The following is a 20,976-nucleotide window of genomic DNA, read 5'->3' on the forward strand; positions in this document are numbered from 1 at the left end:
TTGTACAAAATCTTTGTTTAAACACCGGCCCTTAACACTTACTAATTTTACAAATTTTAAACCATGACTTGCACTATACACAAAAACATAAATATTGGCATTATATTCATGTTGTTTAGCCAGAGGGGAACTGGCCCCCACAGTGAGCCTGGTTTCTACCAAGGTTATTTTTCTCCATTTGTGTTCCTTGCCACAGTCACCTTCAGCTTGCTCACAGGGGTTCTAAATACAATTATTTACTTATTTACTTTTATACACAATTTAAAATCATATTTAATCAAACTACACAATGATGACTCTAAGACTTTAGAGATATTACAGTTTCATTTTCTGTTAAAGCTGCTTTAAAAATATGTGTTTTGAAAAGCGCTATACAAACAAAAATGACTTGACTTAACGCTGTATTTAAAGAGCACCTATTATGGTTTTTAAACGTGCCTAATTTTGTTTAAAAGTCTCATACAATAGATTTACATGCATCCAAGGTCAAAAAACACTTTAATTTGCTCATAATTTAAATTGCAGCATTACCTTTTTTTCCCAGTGTCAAAAACGACTCGTTCAATGATCCGTTCTAAAGGATTCATCCTAAATTCCTCCTTTCACAGAGCCCACTCTGCTCTGGTTGGTCAGATGTCCCAGTCTGTTGTGATTGGTCTACCGCTTAAGTGTAGTGTTTGAGGGCGGGTCAAAGCTGTACGCGAGCAGCCAGTGAAGACCAGAGGCGGGTTTTTTGTTAGCAAATTACGTAGTTTAGTACAGGAAGTAAGTCTGGAATTACTAACGACTCGTTTCAGGAGTTCAGAATCGGTTCTTTCTTTTGGGAGTCAATGGCTGTGTCTCGTTTGGAAGGCTGCCTCCTCCGGAGGTCACATTTGTCGGCCGCATATGTCATCAAGGCTGTCTCGTTTCAGAAAAGCGAGTAGGACATTTCAAATGCAGCCTTCGAATGCGACCTTCTTTCACGGGAATACGGAGGATGCATGAGGTGTATCCTTTGTGGGCACTCACAACCCACAATTCTTTATTCAACAGAAATGTCTAAAACAAATGACGCCAATTTGCCCGTAAATATGATGTTCAAACACAAGGAATGTTAATTCCCAAGTTGAAGTACCTCAGTAGATGGGTGCAGAGTATATAATATGTATAATTATATTAATATATAATTAAAATAAAGTATTATAGACTAAAAGTACACCTGTAAAATCTATTTCTTTTCTCTTTACATCATAATAACTCTCCTAAAATGTACCTCATGCATTCCCTTCCAGAGGGACTTTGTTCCCTTCTCACTCAAAGCGCTCATGCTTGTTAAAGAGTGGCATGCTGTCATAGCAACCATGTTATGTTCCGTTTCCGTTTGTCCTACAAAAGCCGTCTCATTTAAACGAAGCTTGTTTAAAGGAGGACACTCGGTATACTGCAGCCATCAAAGGACGCGTCCTACCTAGCACGCAGCGTTCGAAACGAGACACAGCCAATAACTCCATTTGTCGTGCACTTTGATTTTTGAAACTTCAGACTTTTTTACATTCACAAACAGCTATATAACACACTACATGAAAGGTAATATTTGAAAAACCATAACAGGTGCTCTTTAATGGTATATGAAATGTGATGAATTCAGAAAATAAGAGGTCATTTAACAAAGGAACTTCAGCTTTATGAGAGGGGTCCCTACTCCCCTTCTTCCACCTGTGCGTCAGCGGTCTTATAGGGAAGAAGGATTTTAGCTGGGCAGGCATGAAAAAAGCCTTTGTGTTTGGCCCATTGACATGTATATCACCACAGTCAGTATGAGTGAGAGAGTGGTGCCAGAGAAAGGAAAATTGGGATGCCTGGAGTGTGAAATATTCAGGGGAGAGTGAGAGAGAGAAGGCATTCCTAAGGAAGTGGCTTGGAGAGAGAAGGGGTTGGGAAGGGGGTTGACGGCTTACATCAAAAGCTGAAGGAACCCACGCTGTGTGAAGCTGCTTGTGAATACGCATAATTAAGGATGAAGCAGGTTAGAAGAATACCGAGAGTGAGGTGCGACAGATGCTAACTGAGGCTGCTGTATTAGCATACCTGCTACGCAATAATAACATTGACAGAGCTTAAATCATAAAGACTAGAATCGGTATGCTCTTGATAACAACCTAAATGGACTGCCTAAACAAATTAATAATGCTCAAAAACAGTAAATAAAATTAAGTTACTAGGTGTGGATGTTTTGGAACTGTCGAATGCTGTGAAAAAAGAAAACTAGCTACTAAGGCTTTATGGATGTGACAATATTAACAATTTTTGTTTTGTTTTTAAGGTAACAACTTTATTTTTAAATGTTGTGAATGGTGCTTGCCTGTGCTAAACTCGCTGCCATGATGCTAGGGTGTTACGATGCGGCTGCTGAGGTGCTCTCAGTTAGTCTAAGGTCTAAAGTCTATTTTTTTTTTTTTTGCCGGTCTAATCACTAAATAAAAACTAATAACACATCTCTCCTTAATAAGCCAAACAATTGGAGGTGGGATTCATGTCTGCAAAAACACTGAGACTAGACATGTGCAGAAGTTTCTTTGCCCTAAAATATTAGCAATGCTAAAGTATAGTAATTATACTTATAATACTAATAAATAACAACAACAAAAATAATTCAGCAAATAGTTAGTAAAAATGTATTTGGTTTTGTATATGATGGTTTTGCCTTTGCAAAATTAAATCACACATGTACACATTTAATGTAATTACAAAAGCTTTTTATGATGTATTTGCAACGTAAACAAATATTTCTATAATGTAATAATCGTCCAATATACAGAAGTAGCAGGCATTGTCAGAGTTCAGCCACTTATGTTGGTTGTGTTTTTGTTGTCTTTGTGGCTGAGCTCTGACATCCCTGTTTAGTGTTTTGTCTAGTCCATGTGAGAATATATGGCTCGCCCTTTTGGTGTTGTCATGCATTCTCGTCTTGTTGGTTTTTGGCACTAGTGCATTGCTCTTATGTCACCTTTGTGGCATGCACTCATGTCAATTGTTTTGTGTTTGTCTCTCGTGACCTTGAGCGTGCTTCACGCTGTGCTCGCTTTGTGCTGCGCTTGCTTTGTGCGTCCAGGTCATGATCCGTTGTCATGTTGTGCTGGGGTTCGGCCTCTTCGGTCTCGGTGCCCATTTATTTGTGGCCAAAACCTCGCACAAATCCCCCCGTCTTGTCTGTCATTTAGCATGAGCGAGTGTTGCCTTTGACTCTGGCGATATGCGCTCGTGTCATTCAGGTGTTTCTGTCTGTGAGGGCGCATGGCTTTGTTTATTTTCTGAAATGCCACATGTTTCTCAGTCTTGCATGTCACCCGCCTCCTTGTCTCCTCATTATTAGTTTATTGGTTTCACCTGTCCCTTTTTAACCCGTTTCATTTCTCTCCCTATATTTAGCTCCTCGGGTATGCTGTCCTGTGCTGGATTGTTTCACTTCATTCGTTACTCCTGTTGTCATGTGCTCGCGTTTGCTGTCTCCATTCCCTGTCAGTTCTGTAATTCTTTTTTTTCTCCCCAATTCCCAATGCGCTCCAAGTCCTCGTGGTGGTGTAGTGACTCGCCTCAATCCAGGCGGCAGAGGACGAATCTCAGTTGCTTCCACGTCTGAGACCGTCAATCCGCGCATCTTATCACGTGGCTTGTTGAGCGTGTTATTGCGGAGACGTAACACGTGTGGAGGCCCACGCTATTCTCTGTGACATCCAAGCACAACTCACCACGTGCCCCACTGAGAGCGAGAACCACATTATAGCGACCAGGAGGAGGTTAACCCAATGTGACTCTACCCACCCTAGCAACCGGGCCAATTGGTTGCTTAGGAAGCCTGACTGGAGTCACTCAGCACGCCCTGGATTCAAACTCGTGACTCCAGGTGTGGCAGTCAGCGTCTTTACTTGCTGAGCTACCCAGGCCCCCAGTTCTGTTTATTCTAGTTTGGTTTTGTTTTTTTCTCCATCCAGAGTGTTTTGTTTTGTATGTTTTCTGTTTTTATTTAATAACTGCTTATTGTTGCCTATCTGCGCTTGGGTCCTTCCTTCAAACATCCCATTCCATGACAGGCGTTTTGAATAAATTTAGGTCAAAATCCGTTGATATTGCTCACTTCGTGCTCACAGTTTTGAATAAATACATCACATTCGGTTGGACGATCACATGCAGTCTAGTCGCACAAGTTGAAATATTTCAATGCAACTGAAGCTCACATCTGATCTGAAAATTCCACCTCCAGCTGGAACTCCACACAGTCCCCATCCGACTCTCCACTGAAAATGACTGACTTCTGGCCTATTGTCAGTCATTTGTCGGATGCAGTGAAAAGTCAGCTTGAGTAAATGATGAGAAAATTAATTGTACCCTATCCTCTTGCGTCTCGCAAATCAACTGCGAGTCTCCCGTGCACTGCACGTGAGGAGAGCTATTTGTGTGGCACGGAGTTACTGCTTATGTAGTGTTTTAAATCAGTAATTTATGAAGTTCCATGATGATTAGGATGCTACCACACAAGGCAGCTGTCTATCAGGAAGCAGCTCACTTGGTTTTGGAACAACCGTATATTTTTATAAGGGGATGTTCCTAATTCTGTGGCTCCATGTAACCTTCACCAGAGGAAAACCAAGCATCACTTCTCAATAATATTGCCATGACTATGTAAAATGATAACGTAGATAATGACAGGCATTAATATCATGGCAACCAAAAAGACAAACAGTTTGATCTGAGAGTAAGAGACAGACAGACCTGTGACCCATGTAAGCCTGCTCAAGCAAATTCCAGTTTGTAATGACTAGTAAAAATCAAGAAGGCCTCATCCGGTTATAGACTGTATGCGTCACTACAGTGTCACTTTACAAAAGACTGAGTCATGCAACTGTCTGAGAATTTCAGGCTGGAAGGTATTAGCACTATGCTAACAGAGAGCATGCATAACCATGTGATAGCGGTGATCTACTGAGTACTTGTGAACTGTTATATATAGACTAATATTGCAGAGCAGTGACCATGAATGTGAGTGGTGCTTGCCAAAGCAAAACTGTACATTGCTCCTCTACAAGCCGCTTGATTTAAGACCATTCATGTCAGTAGCACAAATGGTGCAGGATGAGTTACATGCCAAAGTTTAATAAATAGGGTTTGAGGTTTAAAAATTAAGGGTTATCTAACCCAGCACCACTAATAAAGAAACCAAATGCACATATTCAGGTGGCCTGAACTAACCTCTCTTTTACCTCGAAAGGACAAAAGATTTCATGGGGTCATCTACTACTTCTCTGACTGCTGATGACTTTGACACATTTTTTACTGACAAGGTAGTGAGCATCATCAGCCAGTTCTCTACACCTAACACCCACAGCTACTCTCTTCCAACATCCCATCCTCTGTTTTCCTCTTTCTCTCCTCTCTCCAAGACTGAGGTCTCCAAAGTGCTTCTTTCTAACCGTACTACCACCTGTCCACTTGATCCTATCCCCTCACATCTTATGCAAGCTGCCTCTCCATCAATCTTACCCACACTCACACACATTATCAACACATCTCTCACAACTGGAAACTTTCCCAATACATTCAAGCTGGCTTGAGTAACCCCACTGCTTAAAAAACCAACACATAACCCCACAGTTGTCGACAACTACAGACCGGTCTCTCTCCTATCCTTCCTGTTTAAAACTCTTGAGATGGTCGTATTCAACCAGTTGTCTGCTTTTCTCTCACAGAACAACATACTCGACAGATATCAGTCTGGCTTCAAAAAAGGACACTCAACAGAGACCCTGCAACTGGCGAGAGCTAACTCCAAAACATGCATCCTCCTTGACTTGTCTGCTGCCTTTGACACAGTGAACCACAACATCCTCCTGTCCACCATCTCTGACCTGGGCATCACAGGAACTGCGCTTGGATGGTTTGAGTCATCTCAATGGCAGATCGTTCAAGGTCTCCTGGAGAGGAGAGGTGTCCAAGACACACCAACTGACCACTGGAGTTCCTCAAGGATCAGTGCTCAGACCCTTCCTCTTCTCGATGTACACAACATCACTCGGACCGGTCAGAGGCACATGGCTTTTCCTTCCACTGCTACGCAGATGATACACAGCTCTAACTGTCGTTCCAGCCTGATAACCCTACTGTCTCGGCTTGTATCTCTGACTGCCTCTCAGACATTTCGGCCTGGATGAAGGAACGACACCTTCAGCTCAACTTTGCCAAGACAAAACTCATCGTGATCCCAGCCAACCCATCTGTTGACCACAACCTCACTATTCATCTTGGTTCAACTACACTAACTCCAACTAGAACAGCCCAGAACCTGTGAGTGGTGGTAGATGACCAGCTTAATTTCACTGCACACTTCTCATCAACTGCCCGGTCTTGCAGATTCACACTATACAACATCAGGAAAATCAGACCTTTCCTGTCTGAATATGCTGCACAGCTCCTGGTCCAATCTCTGATCATTTCAAGACTGGACTACTACAATGCTCAGTTGGTTGGCCTTCCAGAAAACACAATTAAGCCACTGCAGATGGTCCAGAATGCAGCAGAGCATCTGGTCATGTCAACCCACTCTTGATTTCACTCCACTGGCTACCTGTAGCTGCCCGCATCAAATTCAAGGCTTTGACTCTGGATTTCAGGACAGCCAATGGAACCGCACCCTCTTCAATTCACTTCTTCAGGTCTACGCTCCACCTCGCTCTCTGTGGTCTATGAACGAGCGACGCCTGGTGCTTTCTCTGCTCCTCTGTGGTGGTCCTTCCCAACATTTAAGAACCAGCTGAAAAAACATCTGTTCCGTGAGCACTTAACTAATCCACACTAATTGCACTTACTATTGCAAATAATAATCTGTGCTAGCATCTTTAATACTCCAGCCACTGTGATAACTTGGCAGTCCTATACTGCAGATGTTAAACTCTGAATGACAAATTGCTTGCTATGTGTCTCATTTGTAAGACGCTTTGGATAAAAGCGTCTGCTAAATGACAAAATGTAATCGCTTTACTAGAGTCGGCCTGGGCTTTCGGCCAACTGTGTCAGTGTGAGCAGTATTGATCCATAAACTGGATAAGGAGGTAGAAAATGTAAAGAATAACATTGATAGAGAGGGCGATAGAGGAAGAGACCATGTGCCCTTACTTCAGAAAGTTGATCATTGTCAGCCAATCATATTAAAGCTTCTCAGATCGAGAAAGTACCTTCCAGTTTGGGTATATGCATCAGACTGTCAGTGAACGGACAGTGAACATGCTGTCTGAAGGCTCGGGTGTACTTTGTTGTTCAGCCTTTCAAAGCCTAGTTTTTTGATGCACCAACAACATGCACAGATGAGAACTGTCCGCTTATCTAGAAAAACTGGGCTGCACGCGGCACAGTCTGCAGCACTATGCGGATGACAAGATTTGCTTCGCACATCCTGTGTACAAGACGTTCTGTCACATAGAAACTCGAAGTATATTTAGGCCTTGAGGCTGAGACTAGCTTTAGCCTAACTTGACCCCTCTCAAAAACAAATTGCCTGTGATTTTTAGTAAAGCATCCTGCTATAAAAGGAACCAGGGGTGTAACGGTTCACTCATCACATGATTTGGTTCGGTTCACGATACTAAATTCACGGTTCAGTTCTTTTCACGATATTTTTAAACAAAGCCTGAATAAAAAGAAAAAAGTTACGATTAAAAAGTAATAAAAAAAATAACTTTTAAGACATTTGCAAAACAGTTCCTTCCTTCACTAGTAGAATGTAACTTTAAACTAATTAAAGTGTACTAGGACTCAAATCAGCCCAGCACAGGGCAATGATGACACAAAATTTACATATGAATAATTATGCTCATCTTAAAATATAGAATTATGTTAGATATATGCTTTCACATGATTACATATATTTAAAATTAATATTTTATTTTTCTAAAAAAAAAGTTTTTATTTTTCTAAGTTGTCACTGATTTCATCTAAATATTTCAATGTAGGCTCTAAAATAAAATAAATTCAGACATCACATCTGACATTAGGATTATATTCCCCCATAGCATTATAGTACATTATATTCAAAATTATCAGAGATTAATATAGCACTATAATTAGCCCTCTATAAACTGTCATTTTCTTTCGCATTGAATAATCACTCTCATGCATAAGATGGACAATCGATCCCTTGCGCTCAACCGCATTATTATAGTGTGTTTTCATTGATGTTAGGCCTACATATTAAGTCATATAGATATTAATTGAAGAAGCACGAACATTAGGGATGGGATGATATGGTTCTCACAATTCAGTTCGATATACGATATGAGGTTCACTATTCGATATAATCTCAGTTTGATATAATAACACTTAAAATGACAAAATATTACAGAAAATTTTTATTTTCTGAAAAAATGTTTGAGAAAAATGCTCATTATAATAATATATAATTTCCCATCAAAATAAAGTTCTTAAATATGCAATATAAATGCTCAAAGTTTAAATAATAAGAGTTGCTCATATACCTTTCTCTATAGGAAAAGATCACAAACAAATTAGCTTTCAAAAATAGTGGGCTACATTCAGTCTGATCAGTTGCAGAACAAGCAATACAACTGAAGAAAACCTGTTCTGAAAGAAAGTTTGTGAAAGTGTATATTTATATTTTAATAATTTGTTTGTCATCATTATTATAATCAAACTTTAACTTTGTAAAAATACAAAAATTCTAAATCATATTTATTTATTTATATATCTTGAAATTGTGAAAATGATATGAGCTTTCACTGTTTGAAATAATGTGTACAATTTACAAGTAATAACACTGAGTTTACATTCATTTGTATAAGAAACGCTAAAAGTTTACTGTCACTTTAAGGGTTCAACGAGCGCCTCACAGTGTTCCGGTTCAGCAAACATCAACGAGAATCTCCCATTTTCTTTAGCACATCAATAACTAGGTTTCCATCCAAGGATTTTTTGTGAAAAAGTTTTAGCGCATCAAAATAAAGCTGATGGAAATGCAAATTATTGCTAAAATTTCACAAGTGTGAAAGCGCATAAACTCTATGTCGATACATCAAATGTCGTGAAAAACTGGTTTGGAAACACTTTTTGTTGAGAAAATTGGCATTAACACAAAAATATAGTGTCACATGACAGAATTTATCCCAATCGTTAGCCTGTTAATCAGTATTAACGTTAGCCTGATAATACTTCCTTGAAAGCCAATTCATTGTACGTGATTATGAATTGATCTGAACAGCATAAAGATCCAATCAATGCAAACATGACAATTCCAGGAGTGCCAACACAAATATATCGTATCAAGCACATGGACAAGTGCACGGAGAACAAATGAATGGCCACTCTTTGTGATTAATTTAATCGCGGTAGCCATCCGTTTATTTTATTAAAGTTGCTTTTTCACACCATTCAAAATAATAGACAGCAGTCATGGAATTAGCCCACAATACAAAAAACATAATTTCTGTGCACAAAGATGTTTTAAATTAAAAATAAATAAGCAATACTTGGAGAATAGCTTCAGTGTGCTTTTTTGGAACACTTTCACTTTCAGAAAACGAGCTTTTGAACATTTTAAAACGTTTAAATATTTAAATCTAACCCTCTTTACCTCGGATCGCATTTGCTGAGCTTCTTCAGAAAATGTAAATTGCATTATGATGCTAAAATTAATTTTAGATGATAATCAAGTTCAGTTGGTCGATAAAAGTTGCTGGACAAATATATGGGACATAATGCAGTTGCGATGGCAATGCTTTTGATTAGATGATTGTTCAAAATAGCCTACTGAATATCAGGAATATACCATATATGTAAACCCTAAAATTACACAGCATCAGTTTTTCTTTTATAGCTGTGCACACAGCATATACACATGGATGGATTGTCCTTATACTAAGACCGAAAGTTTCCCCCACTAATTGGTGCAGGTTGCCAGCTTGAACAGGGCCATGGCGATTCACTTTCGGGTCAGAAGCGGTGGCAACCTACGATAGGCGCAACATCAAGACCAATATTACAGTCCTATCAGAAGGGCAACTGCTCTCTTTTGATTGCAATTCCTCATCTTCTGATTGTGTTTATTTGTGAAATTAAAATGACAGTTAGCTGGTTAATTTCAATGAACTGTCTCAATACTCTCCCCATTTTACTAAAACTTCAGAGGAAAAAAATTAGGGACATCTGGGAAGCGAATTAGCGATAAACACCCATTTCTGAAAGGAAACGGCTTATGGGCAGATTTATTTTGCGCTAAACCAAAATTTATGCGACAAAGTGTTTTTTTTAGGCATGATGTCATCACATACACCATTTTTATAGATAAAAGGCCATTTGAATGGAAACAGGCAGAAGACGGCAAATTTCGCAAAAAATGTTTTACGTATTTTCACTTTGTCGATAACAGAATAGCACGACAAATGGATGGAAACTAGGCTACTGCTGCGTGAGATTAAAATGAATATTTATTTTTACTTTTTATTTGACTGTAAAGAACAGAAAAGGATATTAAGACACATTATTCAATGAAAGTGTAATGCGCCTCATCTTTGATGAACACACATTACACGGAGGAAACGATGTGCTCCAATCTCAAGCACATTTCATCAAAACAAGGCAATTTTCCAGGTATTCCTGTATTTAAATTTCTAAAAGCTAAATTCAAACACTTTAAGGACCTTGTGTAAACCCTGTAAACAGTGTAGAAAAAAGCGCAGTAGGGGTAAAATCAAGCAATAGAGAGATTATGATGTTTGATGAGTCATTTCATTTGTGATTACATGGACAAAAACAATATTGCAAATTTTGAAATATTGAGTTATGCAACAATATGGTTAATACTTTTTTTGGTTTGCGATATAGTGAAATTTGATATATCGTCCCATCCCTAACGAACATCCATCACTCGTTTATAATGATGAGGATTCAGATCCCTGACTGTTAAGCACTTCTGAAGCGAGTGTCAGCCTAAGAAGTGGATAATATGAGATGATGATCAATGTTACCACTGGTTCCCCACATCAGTTTCAGCTGAACTCATCAACATCTGCTGCTAGTGTGCAATGAAGCGTCGTGCATATTGGATAGAAAAGGCGTGAAAATAAGTAAATAATAAAATAAATTTCCAATCTCCATGATGCGCATCGTCACTTTTTTGAACCGCGATGTATCGTCCCACAATAAACCGTTACACCCCTAATCCTAACCTCAACCTGTTTCACGAACTAAATCTTAACATCATCTCATTCTCATCTGATTCAAAAGTATTAATAAACTGGACTCATTGGAGTCCCCAGGAATTACAGAAATCATGTGAGCAAGTTGAAATGTCTCTCCTGGTCTCCTGATTTACAGAGTGATCTCTAATTGATTGTTCCTTAAAGACTCAGCATGCCACTAATTTAAATCATTAAGATATAGCAGTGATCCAGTGAGACATTTTAGGGCTGGGATTAAACTGTGAAAGAATGCTAACATTGTCAGTCAAATCCTTCTGCTATATTTAATTGAATTACGTAGGGTTAACTCCAAAGAGCAATGACACAAACAGACAACCGACCCCTCGGTTACTGTTGCTCGCTCTTTAAAGAACATAGAAATCAATTGGAGATTTCTGTGAACAAAGCATTTCCTGAAAATGTTTCATTAAAATGAGCTTAGAGAGTAGGAAAAAATTAAATGAATACCGGCAACAACGTTTTATCATATTGCACTGTGGAATCTGTTTGAAACTATCCAATCACAAGGGACATCCATAGACTTAAATTAGAAAAGAGCAAAAGTTGCTAAGATAGGATTGGTGAGTAATGTTTTTAAGATGGGGCTTAATAAGGGGTTACATTCCAGCAAAAGACAGGGCTCACTCTTGCCCAGGGCTGTACAATGCAACAGGTTTTTTAAAGCTCAATTGTGTAATTTTTTTTTACCTAAATAGTATGTGATTTCTATGTTGATTTCCCCGAAAAGTGTAAACACTCTGGCTATCAAAACATCGCTCTGTTTGTTTAAGCATACCGACAAGCCCAACACAGCAACATCTGCTCTACCAGTAATGCGAGTTTGGGGAAGGACTGTCTGTTTGTTCGACCAATAGCAGACAGGGAAAGTGTTCGGTAATGCTAATGGCACAGAAATAATACAATTCAGCTTTGATAAATGTCAATTTGTGCTATTGAATTTTGGAGTGTTTGCCTTTTATGTATGTGTATACCTGTCTCCTTTCTCTCCGCGACAGAATGTTTCCGTTCAGTACCCTCCACAGCATGCGCACAGCGATGGTTGTGTCAATCCACAAAAGGCGGAATCCATGATAGTAGTGCTTCACCTCATCGATCACTCGCTGCCCTATTGTCCTTCGTACAGGTTCTGCATCTACCGTTGGACTGTAGACTGGTCCGCCCTCCTCAAGCTTTTTATTCCGATCCTTCAATGAACGTAAAGAACGCTCTACCTTTGAATCGTCATGGAGACGGCCAGTAGTGTGCACCCACCGAACTGTCCTGTTGTAAATGGAGTGGGTGTGGCCTGGCAGGACACATTCAGGTACTAAGATGGCACAGTACAGACGAGGTGACCTGGTCAAGCGCTGCTGACTCACCAGTAAACTGTCAGGGTACAGGACAGATGATGCATGAGGCCATACGCTGCCTCCAAGAGCAACTGGACTACTGAAAAACAGACAAAAGGTCCAATTTGAAAGAATTAAAGTAGTCCACCTGAAAGGAAAATGCCATTATCATTTACTCACCCTCATGTTGTTCCAAACCTGTATTACTTTTCTTTCTTCCATAGAATACAGAAGTTGAAGGTTTTAATAATTTACTAAAACTGAAACACTATTTTCCATATAATGAATGTGAATTAGAACTGGGGCTGTCCAGCTCCGAAATGACAAAAAAAAAGCACCAAGAAAGGATCTTAAACACCATTACAAATATCATTAAAGTGGTCCTTGTACAATCAATTCCAAGTCTTCTGACACTATATGATGGCTTTGTCATTAATTAACCAATAATCGTCCCCTCTAATGGGCCGTTTTGACCATAATTTAATCAGTGGAGAACCAGATCTGTCCAATTCATGAACAAATCATTTAGACTGCTTTTGTGAATTGGAACAACTGATTCAGTGAAAAAAAAAGAGCTAGGGAAGATGTCAACATTTTCAGTGAATAACATCTTAACTTTTGGTCTGGTCCTCACACATTACTACTGTAGGACATCAGAAGACTTCGATTATAGCAAACAAGTTGTTTAGACCACTTCTATTATACTTTTTATGGTGTTTTTAATATACATTTATGGTACTTTTTTGTCATTTGGAGCTTGACGGTACCCGTCCCCACTGACTTTCATTATATGGAATAAAGTGTCCTAGGATTTCCTTAAAAAGAATTTACCTTTTGTGTTTCACGGAAGAAAGAAAGTCATATGGATTTAGAACGACATGAAAGTTAGCTCATAAAAGTGAGTTGTGGTAGACAAGGTTTAACCTTCAGTTACGTTTACCTGTTTGTGGCTAACCGCAGTGCAGTGCAACCAAAACATGATCCCTCTGTCAACTTTCCTGAAAGAGAGTCCAAGAAAGGAAAAAATCAGGGCTGACAACATATTAAAAAGGCACATACAGCAGACTTGCAGTATAAGCCCACTGTGAAAAGGGGAGGGCCTAAAAACATTTTGAGTATGCTATACAGCTACACAGATATTGGCAAACCATGTTTTAATATTCTAAGCTTGCATTTGAAAAGCAAGCGTAGGTGTAATCACATTTGGTAAGATGATATGATATAGAGGGTCATGAAAAGTTCTAGAGGCTACATGCCAATATGGGATTAGAGTGGGAAAAGACAGGACAGAGGCTTAGCTTTCAAGCCACCCATTCTCTTAGCATTGTGCAACAATTGTTGCACAATGCCAAGAGAATGGGCACATAAATAAAGATACAGGAGTGTGCCATTTAAAAAAGACAGAGATAATTTCTGAAAAGACCAGTCGAGACCAGCATCATAGCACCTGCCAACGTGCTAAGAATACATTCTTGAATATGATTAATTTAGAATCATTTTAATCAACTATTCAAAATGTTTAGTCCTGTCTAGAATATATCTGATTTAGCTACAGCTCTTCAACAGAGGGCAGGGGGTAAAGTTTTAATATCCAACACCAGGAACAACTCTACAGCAGATTTCTCCTTAACAGAGCACTTTCAAAGTACTCTATAGTGCCATTTACAATGGACACATGAGCGCTATCTGTTAGCATTCCTTTTTATCTCAATAGCAGTTGCTCGGCTGGAGCCATCTTTGTTTATGTGCACTCAGTTCTGGAAACATTTTTGGCCAATCGTCTCAGGCCTAAATTCCATATGACTAATTACTCAATTACTCCAAAGTCCATTCATGCTATTCAGAGCCAAAAAAAAAAGGGCACTCCTAAATCAACTTTTATGTTGCAATAAATATTAACAATTTCTTTGCTGCTTGCAAACATTTTTATTTTGTCACAATACAAGGTTATTTTTGAATGGCCGTCAATAGAGAAACAAGCTTTTTGTCAGTATAATTGTGTAGTTACGCCATCTACCAGGAGAGATGAACTGTTAAAGCTAACCAGCCAAGCCCTTACCCATTGGTAGATACAGTATGTATGGGTAAATGTAAACATGCTGGGCTTTATTCATGAAACATAAGCAGGACAAATTTGTGTATAAATGCATTCTTCCAAAGCTTAAGAATAATTTTACTACTGTCTTTACTCACACAAATTTGTTTTGCCAGTGTTTCACAAATAAGGCCTGCTGAACGGAGATTGAATTGACCTGAATTCAATTGCCTGTAACCCATCATTCCCTCTGAACTAGTAATCAACTGTTTCTGTTGAAAGCATAAACTGTGCAAAACTGACCTGTGTTCACTTGAGAAACAGTGGATTATGGCCCTCCTGCATCATGACTTGGATGTGCCAAGACGAGCCATCTAATCCAGCTTACAATTCTAATCAATCTTTACAATACCAAGAACTGAGACTGAGAGAGTTAACAAAGACCTTAACAAGATAATGTTTCTCCTTGTTCAATGGGAAAATCAAGCACTTAAAATGAGAGCAGAGACAACTATAAGTAAAACACTCATTTGGGTTGAGTTCAAAGAGTGTAAACACATTTTTGTATATTCATACATGGCATGTCAAGACACGTCGTGCCAGGTTTTACACTAATGCCATTATTTCTCCCATATCTTGTAACCGAAGGTGACGCGCCAAGTTTGAATATATGGAAGTACTTTCATGGTGCTTCATTTTTGGAGCTTAACAGCAACCATCCCAAATTGTCTGGAAAAGAGTATCCGGCACAATCTGCTAAAATTCTCCTTAGCCATATGTGTTTGATGACATGCAGTCAATGATAACAGATTTTTCATTTCTAACCTTTTAAAGGAATAGTTCACCCAAAAATGAAAATTCTCTCATCATTTACTCACCCTCATGCTATTCCAGATGTGTATGACTTTCTTTCTTCTATTGAATACGAACAAAGATTTTTAGAAGAATATCTCAGCTCTGTAGGTCCTCACAATGCAAGTGGACAGTCATCAGCACTTTAAAGTTCAGTCAGCATAAAAGTAATCCATATGACTTTAGTGGTTATATTAATATCTTCTAAAGCGATACAGATCTGTTGATCAAAATGTAAGTCCTTTTTCACTATAACTGTTCACTTCCGGTCACTCTCCATTGCGCGTTCATGAGGGGACCGAGACGTAAGCACGTTGGCATATTCACGCGAGAATATTTAAGTTTAAGCTGTAGCTCACTTATAACTGCATATGTAAATGTACAGACTGATGTTCTCACCCTTTCTGTCTCTATCCCACACATGCACATACCATTCCCTATCTCTAAATCGTCCTGAACCATTTCTCTCTCCAAAGTTGTTAAACTTAATTTACATCATGCACTTACAGTCTCTTGATTCTCTGACTGAACATTAGCCTTATCCAGTCAAAGGCAACAAGAACAGACCAGACTCTGCAATTAATCCGTTCTCATCCCACTTCTCTGAGCTTCAGTACTACGGAGTCTGTAGGACTTTTGGTCCAGTGCCCGCATGTAGCCTAATCTCAGTCTCTCTCGCCTTACACAGATGATAGAGTGAGACCTTTGGCCCAGTGCACCTGGAGAAGCCTAATCCTCTTCACGCCAGGAAGATCGTATTGAAGGACAAATGCTTTCTGTCCGTTTTGTCTTTACTCACTCTCTCTCTCTCTCTCTAAATGTATCTCTTTTAGGATTACATCATGAGGTCAGTCCACTGTTGGAAGAAGACTTCAGAACTATATCCTATTGTATGCCTTCTTATGTTTGCATGTAAAGTCTTTAAATAATAAACTAGTTTACCTATAATGATGAGATAGTGAATGGAACCAGAAGTCTAAACTTAGAGATTTATTCATTATCATGGGGGTTGTCTAACTTCCTTTAAGGGAGGAGTAAAAGGCCAACTTTGTGGTCACAAATTTTACGTTCTAGTTTAGGTTGCTATAGAAACTATTCAACTTTAACAAGTTTTTGGGTGTGTCTGGGAGAGAACTCAACAAAGAGTACCATATTAGGGTATAGGCCCAGTGTTTGGTTGATTTAAAGGTTAAGTGTCTAGTTTTTTCAATATTACAATACGTTCTCCTATCCCAGATCTATATGAAGAGACAACTACAAGTAAGCCATTTATAGGTTAGTCTTGCATAGCCAGACCTTTGACAAAAACAGCAAAGGTCTGGACTGTATTGCAGCTTAAACTGGCCTAGAACCACACACTTAGGAAGGAAGAGCCATCTGACTGACATGTCAAGCGATCGGTCACTGTCGATTTTGTCATTATGTGCCATCCAGGGGTTGGATTATCTGACATACATACCATGATAAAAGAGTAAAAAAATATGTCAAATTTAAATAGCAATTTTAACCATCCCAGTGTACCAATCACTGCCAGTGAATGGTGTTGTATGGTCATTGGGGGCGGGGTGCACGCAAATTACATGTTTATTGTGGATCTCTGCTTTACTTGCTATATGCGCCACTAACGAAACTCTGACTATCTTTAAAAGAATCAGGATAAAAAGTCCTGTGCGCTTTTACTCACGGAAGTTCTATCAAACCAGCCAATCAGATTGCTTATAAAACTGTGAAAGTGTTTTCCAGGTTTGTGTGCAATATGCATCAGATGGTTAGTGCACAAACTGTGGGCGGAGGCTGAGACTATACACAGGCTGACTTTCCCAAACAGTGCAAAGACTGTGGTGCTTTCAAAACATTCTGTTTGTTCAAATGGTTTGATGTACCTTCTAGCTTAACCAACAGTGCGAGTTTGGGGTGGGACTACCTGTGTGCCAAAAAACATCGGAAGACAAGTGTGTTTGGGAAATATCAGCCTATTTTTGCAATTACATTTGGTGCCACAAGAGAAGTGGAAATTAAAACTTTCACCTTTGTAGTGTTGCTCAACAACACAATAAATATTAATAACAGGTATGGCTAACACATTTGTTCTTTATAATAATTACACTTGGTTTAACGCACTTGCAAACACTATGGAGTTCCAACGGGTCACCGTTTAGCATAACACCCAGATTTTTATGGGTATCCTAAAAATTATTAAATGCACTTGATTATCTGCACTTCTGGCACATGACTGCAGAAATGACCAAGGCAACCTGTGTCTGAGGTCATCATGACCTGAGGACTTCCAGAAGGAACTACACTGAGAACAGGAAATAAGTTTGTGTAGGAATGGGGGGGGGGGGGCTATTTATCCCTTCAAAAACTCTTGCAGATAAAGTGACTGTCAGTTTTGTAAGTGTTGGTTTTATCAGAGGTAGCAGCCCTTCTCAGAGTGTGATAAAACAGCCGGACTGGAACACATTAAATTCCTTAGAAATTCCTCATTCATGTATGGTTGTGAAAATAAGGTCAACAATGATATATGGTCTTTAGAACAAAAAGCCACAGCAGAAGTATGGTAAAACATCATGATATCTGCATCTCTGTGCAAATGAATAAGAACAGTTGTTTATGTCAAGTGATATGTGTAGAATAGGACAGTCAACATCAACCAAAATATTCACAGCAAAACTTTAGTGCTTCTTGTTTAACAGGTGTCATTTGTCTCAAAACCAGACAAATTTGGGCTGCATGTTGTTTGACTCTCAAACCAGGTGTTCTTTACATTCATATTGGTTGCCTGTGCCAGCTGGTGCAGATAGCGCATCAAAGTCTGTGTTGGTACATTTAACCAGCTTTGTAGAAGCCCTGTGGAGTGAGCTGGTGTCCTGATAATAAAACCCCACTGCTGGCAAGAGTCAACGTAGGTTAAGACTTGACTGCAGATGCCCAATTCATCACACAGTAAACCTTTTTTGATGTAGGTAACAAAAACAAAACATTCATAATAATATTCTTGAATAGGCTCATCTTTAAGCTCTGCAAATGGTTGCTTCTACGGAATGTCAGTGTTGTCATGCAGGCAGGTTGATCTTTTTGAGGTTAATCCACGTTATTAATCAAAACATATCCAGATCAGACCTCTAATTTATAGACTGCCATGCAGAGGTGTGGTTAATCATTTCTATGCTACTAGAAGACAGAAAGTCCACACATAAATTACTTGAGGTTTCTCAGGAAGCACTTCAAGTATATTTCGAAAATCAATTACACATTGTGGCAGCAATGCTGCGGTTGAGAAAGTAGGCAAAAGAGCATGTGTAATTTCTAATAGAAACCATGAACTCCCTCAGGGTCGAAACCACTTGCTATACGTTCAGCAAATTTTACTGGTAATTGCTTTACATAGCAGGTATTGTCCATACAATGTAAGTGAATGGTGACCAAAACTTTGAATCTCCAAAAAGCACATAAAGGCATCTTAAAGTAATCCGTAAGACTCCAGTGGTTCAATCCATATCTTTGGAAGCAATCCAATCGGTTTTAGGTGAGAAGAGATCAAAATATAACTCCTTTTTCACTATAAATATTGACATCAGAAGCCACCTTGGCATTACGCATGCGTCAAGCACTAGGAAGTGTAATCCAGCTTGAAATCATGATTGTCTAGAGACTGTTATGGCAAGATGTACAGTGGGGGGGGGAGTTACATTACAGCCGGCTGCTCTCAAATGCTCACATGCAAGTCTGTCCGTGCACTTGTGTCTCGTGATGAATGCAGCGCTCCTGCACGAGACTCTGCGCTGTTCTTAATCAAAATACCCATCTTTAGGCGATATTAATGTACACACAGCTGTAAATGAATTACGAGAGTGTAAACAGACCGGATTAAATCTGCGCTGTCTTGATGAGATATTAAAGCAAACGCAGCCGTTAAAGCTATAAGCAGATGGGACAAATTCTTCTAAATGTTAGATCTGTGTGATGTCTAAATGTATACAAGCTGCATGCTGTCTGTTATAGGCATTAAGGCATTCTTACTGCATCAAATCAGTATTAATGTAGATCTAATAATCACACAGTTAAAGAGTGTCAATTATTTAAGTAGTTTCATTTTGCATTAAATTACTTTTTTATTGTTTTATATTATTTTTTAATGTTTAATTGCTACTGTTGCTGAAAAACTTAAACCACTGTTTACTCTGTTCTCTATTTAATTACTGGCTCTTGAATAATTCCTTTACAAGCTTGCAGCAAGTGTGACAAAAGAAACACTGAAGGCCTCATTGTTTTAATTTAAATTGTTAATATTTATTTAAAAAACACTTTGTAAAATAATAGTGTTTTATTGCATATACGCTTACTAGCGCAACACCAGCTTAACATAGAACTGTTAATGAAGCTTTTTTCTGCTTGTTTTGGTTTTTACTTAGCATGTTAGATACCGGTTAAATAGTTTGTTTGTTTTTTTGCAATAATCCTATGGTGCTGTTCGGTTTATAATGTATTCGTTGCACCCTCTTTTGGACTTAGAACATTTTAAATTTATATACTGTATTTGATTCACAATTTTATTGCATTGTTTCATAGATTGAAGCAGAGAACATTTTGTCATAACCTCTATTTATCCAGAATCGTACAGCTCTATGATACGGTATGTCTAAGTTATTCCTATTCTCTGGTTTGTCCAGAGAATAGCATAGGGTTCATAGACAATTGGAAGAGCTTTTGGGGTAGACCTGACCTGCTAAATAGAGATGGACTCCATGGAAGGTGCCGCTCTCCTCTCTAGTTATACTGCTCATAGTCTTAATAGGAATAGTATTTGACAACTGGGGCCCAGGTCCAGACAAACAGGCTATTCCGAACATCTGCTAGCTGCCTTGGGACATTACACAGGTCACATAAACTACAACACATAGATAATGAATCACCTATATATCAAATAGAGACAATAATTTTTTTTTTTATTGATGTCAAACTTGAAAATAAATAAAAATCTGAAGATAATCATCATATAAATGTAGGGCTACTAAACATTAGATCACTTTCATCCAAATCACTAATTGTAAATTAAATCATTACAGATCATAATTTGGATTCGCTCTGTTTGACTGAAACCTGGATTAAAACAGATGAATATATTAGTTCAAATGAGTCTACTCCCTCAGGCTATTGTTATAAACATGGGCCTCGTCTGAAAGGTCGAGGAGGAGGTGTTGCTACCATTTACAGAGATATTTTTAGTGTTACTCAGAGGACAAGATATAAGTTCAATTCTTTTGAACTGATAATGCTTAATGTGACATTGTCAAATATAAATAAAAAATCTTCTTTTGTTCTTGCAACAGTATATAGACCACCAGGGCCATATTCTGAATTCCTTCGAGAATTTGCTGATTATCTGTCAGATCTAGTAGTTGCTGTGGATAGAGCTTTAATTGTTGATGACTTCAACATCCACATAGATGATGAAAATTATATTCTGGGATTAGCATTTATCGATATTCTCACCTCTGTTGAGGTCAGAAAAAAT

At 38.7% G+C, this 20,976-nt stretch overlaps 1 protein-coding gene across 4 annotated transcripts in view; it reads right to left on the minus strand.

Annotated features, from left to right (window-relative positions):
• Positions 1-20,976, minus strand: part of LOC127414115 (mitochondrial proton/calcium exchanger protein) — a 40,223-nt gene that overhangs the window by 14,804 nt on the left and 4,443 nt on the right. For all 4 annotated transcript variants that reach the window (XM_051651882.1, XM_051651881.1, XM_051651880.1 and 1 more), the window contains exons 2-3: positions 13,512-13,569; positions 12,215-12,671 (exon numbers count right to left, since the gene is read on the minus strand). In XM_051651882.1, coding sequence (XP_051507842.1) covers positions 12,215-12,671; positions 13,512-13,569 — 515 coding nt within the window. The remainder of the gene's footprint in view (positions 1-12,214; positions 12,672-13,511; positions 13,570-20,976) is intronic.

This window comes from Myxocyprinus asiaticus, chromosome 23, assembly GCF_019703515.2.
Source record: "Myxocyprinus asiaticus isolate MX2 ecotype Aquarium Trade chromosome 23, UBuf_Myxa_2, whole genome shotgun sequence".
Lineage (NCBI taxonomy): Eukaryota > Metazoa > Chordata > Actinopteri > Cypriniformes > Catostomidae > Myxocyprinus > Myxocyprinus asiaticus.